General features: G+C 40.2%; 1 protein-coding gene across 6 annotated transcripts in view; it reads right to left on the bottom strand.

Annotated features, from left to right (window-relative positions):
- Positions 1–2337: 2337 nt before the first annotated feature.
- rapgef2b (Rap guanine nucleotide exchange factor 2b) overlaps positions 2338–6000 on the bottom strand; it is a 148598-nt gene continuing 144935 nt past the window's right edge. For all 6 annotated transcript variants that reach the window (XM_073820043.1, XM_073820046.1, XM_073820047.1 and 3 more), the window contains one exon: positions 2338–4407. Coding sequence is in view for 2 of the 6 variants with exons in the window: in XM_073820046.1 (XP_073676147.1) it covers positions 4382–4407 (26 nt within the window). In the remaining 4 variants the exon portion in view is untranslated. The remainder of the gene's footprint in view (positions 4408–6000) is intronic.

The raw sequence follows: 6000 nt of genomic DNA, 5'->3' as shown, positions 1-6000 counted from the left end.
CAATGCTCCGGACACACACAACCTTTTCAAAACTTTTAATTCACTGCTCTGTCCCCCTCCACCACCTCCCACCACTTCTATAACAGCTGATGATTTTGCCACATTCTTTACAGACAAAACTACATCTATCAGTAATAAGTTCTCAGCTCCACACACACAGGAACTAAAACTGACCACACCCACGGCTGAAACTCCCCTCTTCTCCTTCCATCCCCATTCTGAGGCAGAAGTAACCAAACTTCTCCTCTCCAGCCATCCGACGACATGTCCTTTAGATCCCATCCCCTCACACCTTCTCCAAGCAATTTCCCCTACAATCCTACCAGCGCTCACACACATCATCAACACATCTCTTCTCACAGGCACTTTCCCCACTACATTTAAGCATGCCCGGGTAACCCCACTGCTCAAAAAACCTACACTGAACACTTCACTCATAGACAACTACAGACCTGTCTCTCTCCTTCCATTCATAGCAAAAACACTGGAACGAGCTGTTTTCAACCAGCTATCTTTATTTCTCTCACAGAACAATCTATTGGATGCTAACCAGTCAGGGTTCAGGAGTGGCCATTCAACTGAGACGGCACTACTGTCTGTCACTGAAGCCTTGCGGACTGCAAAAGCTGATTCCAAATCATCAGTACTCATCTTACTGGACCTATCTACAGCTTTTGACACGGTGAATCACCAGATCCTCCTGTCTACCCTCTCATCGTTGGGCATCACAGGGACTTCACTTTGCTGGTTCAAATCCTATCTCTCTGGTAGGTCTTTCAGGGTGGCCTGCGGAGGGGAGGTATCTAAAACTCATCAACTGGTCACTGGGGTTCCTCAGGGATCTGTTCTTGGACCCCTCCTCTTCTCCATATATACCACATCTCTGGGCCCCATCATACAGCCACATGGCTTCTCCTACCATTGCTATGCTGATGACACACAGCTCTATCTTTCTTTCAAACCAGATGATCCATCAGTAGCTGCAAGGATCTGCCTGGCAGATATCTCTGCATGGATGAAGGAACACCATCTTCAGCTCAATCTAGCTAAGACTGAGCTCCTTGTCTTTCCCGCCACTCCAACTTTACAACATGACTTCTCCATCCAGTTAGGTTCATCAACAATTACCCCATCGACTTCAGCCAGAAATCTTGGTGTAATCTTTGATGACCAATTGACTTTTAAAGACCACATAGCTAAAACTGCTCGATCCTGCAGGTTTGCATTGCACAACATCAGAAAGATCAGGTCCTTCCTAACAGAGCATGCTGCACAACTCCTCGTCCAGGCCCTGGTCATCTCCAGGCTGGACTACTGCAATGCTCTTTTAGCCGGTCTTCCAGCATGTACAATCAGGCCTCTACAAATGATTCAGAATGCAGCAGCACGGCTGGTCTTCAATGAGCCCAAGAAGGCCCATGTCACACCTCTCTTCATATCCCTGCACTGGCTACCGGTTACGGCTCGCATCAAATTCAAGACACTGATGCTGGCCTATAGGACAGCCACCGGCTCATCACCTGCTTACCTCCATTCACTACTACGCATCTACACTCCCTCCAGAAGTCTGAGATCCTCTAGTGAAAGACTCCTCATTGTACCACCACAGAGAGGCATGAAATCACTTTCCAAATCATTCTCCTTCAACGTCCCTGCCTGGTGGAATGATCTTCCCACCCCTATCCGGAATGCAGACTCCATTACTGTCTTCAAGCGACTGCTGAAAACCCATCTTTTTCGACACTATTTGACTCAAAAAAAAAAAAAAAAAAACTTTTGCTCTCCTCTCTTTCCTGATCTTCCCTTTCTAGCCCGTACTCATCTAACAATGCCTGATATATGGTATTTTTGAGCACTTCCTATGTCGATCTGCCTCCTTAGGATGAATCACTTGTTGTATTCCCCAATTGTAAGTCGCTTTGGATAAAAGCGTCTGCTAAATGAATAAATGTAAATGTAAATGTAGTTTTGCAATGCATCATGCTCAAACGTAAGAAAGGTGAAAGAACTGTATACATGACCCTGCTTATCCTCTTTGGCTCAACAAAATCTCTGAAGAAACACTGAAAAAGCAAACAGTGTTGAACAACAGATCGATACGGATGTCTTTTATTAACCCCAACATACATTTGTCAGTTAGAAAAGTATGAGATACACATTTCAAGTTACTTCCATGTCTTATCTTGTGCAAACACTAGATGGTGCCAGAGGTCATTTAAAACAATGTTTGAAAACCATAAACTAAATGCAGAATCAACAAAACAAAAGAAGAGCAATAATAATAATAATAATAATAATAATAATAATAATAATAATAATAAGTGCATTTAAAAACTATAAGATGATTCATTTTTGTCGAATTTATTGATTCCCAGCTTCATATAAACTGGATGTTGAGGCATAAACATCATACATTTCTACAATTCAACAAAAATATAACCAATATTTACAATTATTGTATTAAAAATACAAAACAAAAAGAAAGACAAAAAATAAGAACAAATACATACTCCACCAATTGTCTTTGTAAAAGACGTACAGGTAAAAGTAGTCAAAAAAGAGAATCTTCACCAGCTAAATGTACACGTCTCACTTGACATCACATATCGAACAGAGTAGCAGAACGGCTACCTACTACTATTTACCTTGTTGTATTTATGCTTGTACAATTTGTGCAACTTATTTTGCAAAACAACCGACTCATCTTGGCTTGCCAAACGTGAATATTTAATAAAAATAACAAATAAAAATAGGTGGAAGCAGATGGTCGATATAGTTACTGTTACAAATGTGTTGTTATTAACAACTGTATCCACAACCTTTACAAAAAAAAAAAAAAAAAAAATGCGTGGGAGCCAAAAACAAACAAACAAAAACCTACAAACGAACAAACAAACAAACAAACAAACAAACAAGCATCTAGAGAAAGAAACATTGAAGTAGTGATGTTACAGAGTACAGTGGAAAACACTGCAAACTTCTTTTTTCTTCTTTAGTCTATTGTTTCTAACTACTGATCAATGTGATCAGCTTAACTCAGTGATTAAAATGAAAGAATAAAATTGACGTGCTCCCACCACTTCAGTTCTGCTCTGACCGGCAGACTTCAGGTGGGTTTGCGTGTTTCCGGCCCACCAGAGTCTCAAAAGCACATTTCAGTTGAGTTCCTGTGAGTGATTGTGGAAGCTGTTGTGCAGCAGTGGTAGTTAGATCAAGGCCCACTCCAGGAGAAACATGCATGACTTGAGCCCTCGTAAAGAAAAACACAACACAAAAGCCACCATCTTTCAAACACCACCTTAATGGTTTCGCTTAATGAGAGGAAGGAAGTAGCACCCGAATGAGACGGCCCCATTTGCCTGAGTAGCCTGCAGTTCTCACCTTAGCCAACAGGGGCACTTGATGTTGTGCCACAGCCATAACAAACGCTTCAATTAGCTTTTGAAGTTGGCGAGGCGCCTAACTGACAAAACCGCCTGCGTCATATCGAAGATGAGTGTGTACGTTTCGTCTTGTTGCTGAACTGATTCACTTTTAATGGCTCCTCAAGTACCAACAGATGTAAATTTATTCAGCCTTTTGTTTTTGTATCATGTTTGTTACAAAGCCTTTGACCAAACTTGATGTTTTAGTCATACGTTCGTAGAGCTCTCCAACACACTAAAGCCAAAAACCAATAAAACCACTCACTAAGCATTGTTTCCTCTCACAGAGCGCCTTCTGTATTAAATCGGTGTGCTACGTATGTCAATGTGAACTCCATTTGTAGTCATCCAGTAGAAGAGATGTCCTTCAAGTCGTGCTCCTGCAAATATAATACTGTTATATTGAACCACACAGATATGAGTGTTGTCGTCGAGACTGATGTGAAAAGGAGTGGCGTTAAGTTGTAGTCAAGCCTTCTTCGCCATCCAAACTGCATGTCCAGAATCGAGTAACTGAAATGTTGATTGTGTGCATCAGTTTACACCTTAAAAACAGTTAAAAAGTGCTGAGGGGAACTACCAAACACGTTCATGTGACCTTTAAGCAGAAGGAAAGAGGGAATTGTCTGAAGACAACCGTTAACAGTAGTTTATTTTTTTTGTGTGTGAATGTCAAAGCGCTGTGTTCGAGTTTCAGTTCAGTTCATTTTTCCATTCTCCAAAGTGCCAAATAAGTTATTTTTTTTGCTCGCCTCCTTTCTTCACAGTATTTTTTAGCATGCAGGGCATTAAACCCCCCATGATGCATTAAGGCAGGGCAGGGAGATGAATCCATCATTGAGGAGGGAGAGAGGCAGTGCCGGCAAGATGTAGACTGGATGGTCTGTCCGTCTGACCTGTGAATGCCCGATATGGGCCATCAGTCAATGCAGCAGTGCAGCCAGTGTCGTCCCCTTTCAAACAGCAGACACCTGTTCGTCCTCTGGAGGAAGAAGAGAGAATCTCCGTGAGCATCATGGACACCATAGACAATCACCTAAACACAAGCTTTGTTCCAAACCTGAGTGACATGTGAAAATTGTCTCAGCATAAACTGCCTCTGTCGTCACAAACTTCACATCTCTTGCATTGCACTTGCAGTAAATGGATACAAGTACAGTTTTGTGCATATTAAATTTAGGTTGTTAAAGCAAAGGAACCAGAACTGGAATTACTATCTTGCAAACAGTTGCCATTAGTATTGTAATCACAGGAATACTCATGTTGAAGTGCAATCACACTATTGTTTGATGGCAGGTAGACTAGAACTAGGGCTCAAAGTGGCTGATATGAAATGCTTCATAGACAGCAAAATGTTACTCAAATCAAGAGACTAACATAACTATCTATATCTATTTCAGAGTCGTTTCCACTGATGAGACAAGGTAGTCTCCTCAAATTGTTACATTAGAAAAAAATTTGTGGTGCAAAAATAAAGCAATGCTAATATTACAAAATATAACATTAAAATATGTATAAATCACTTGTTTTTCTAAAGAAACATTGTCCAACAGCGACACCAGCAGGTAAAGTTACAGCGGGAGTCTACATCTCTCTCGCCTCCCCTGAGCCCATTGAGTTTTAACAGACTCCCTAAAGTGTACAATTGAGAATTAATGGGGGACGGACACATGAGAGGAGGCAATGCCTCCATCGTGATCTGATTGGCTATGACTGGTTATGTTTGACTGTGATGGGTTCATGTGATAAATTCCAACTTTTGTGTTCATGCATTCGCGAATCAGTCTGAATGAACGATAAAATTGGTGTTAATGGGAAGACTAATTTAAAAAAGTTTTTTAGCGAGTAAATGTTTTGAGAACAAAGACGAAATGTTCAGAAAATAAAGTCGAAATTATGAGAATAAAGACAAAATGTTTTGAGAATAAAGTCGTAGCAATTAAAGTTATAATATTTCGAGAGTATGGCCTGCACATGCAAATAGCCCAGACTAGGAGCACCGAGAGAAGTTGCCAGGCCACTGGAATTTATTTGAATATATGTGGGATTATTATCAGAAATCATACCATGTGTTATACTCACAGGGACAGTATGCTTGGAAATAATATTTCACGTCTTTGATTGCATTCATTAGGCCTATTTGTAGTGCACCAGCCACTCATTAATAGCAATAAGCTTTGTGCTTTTGGTACTTTTAATATAAAAAAACTCTTTCAAAATCTGTCAGTTTTATAGTGAAATACAAACAAAGTGTCTTGCAATAATGTGTTTTTCATAATCTTTAATGTGGCGGGACAGATCGCTGTATTCATGTGACTCAATTGATTACAATGAGACATTAGTTTCATTAAATTATAGACCTACTGTTATCGTTGTGAAAATTTCATCTACTCCGCAAAAAAATGTCTATGGCGTCCAACCTTTCATTCCTCACATGTATTTAATTAAAAACAAAAATAAAGTGTTCTAAAGGTTGAAGTGGACTCCAACTCGTTAACATATGTTATGTTGCTGTCCTTTCTGAGGTATATACTGTAAGTGACTATTCACAAGCGGTTTTATTCACAGTATAATA

This window comes from Garra rufa, chromosome 16 (assembly GCF_049309525.1).
Source record: "Garra rufa chromosome 16, GarRuf1.0, whole genome shotgun sequence".
Classification (NCBI taxonomy): Eukaryota; Metazoa; Chordata; class Actinopteri; order Cypriniformes; family Cyprinidae; genus Garra; species Garra rufa.
This window is presented reverse-complemented; position numbering and strand designations above follow the sequence as displayed.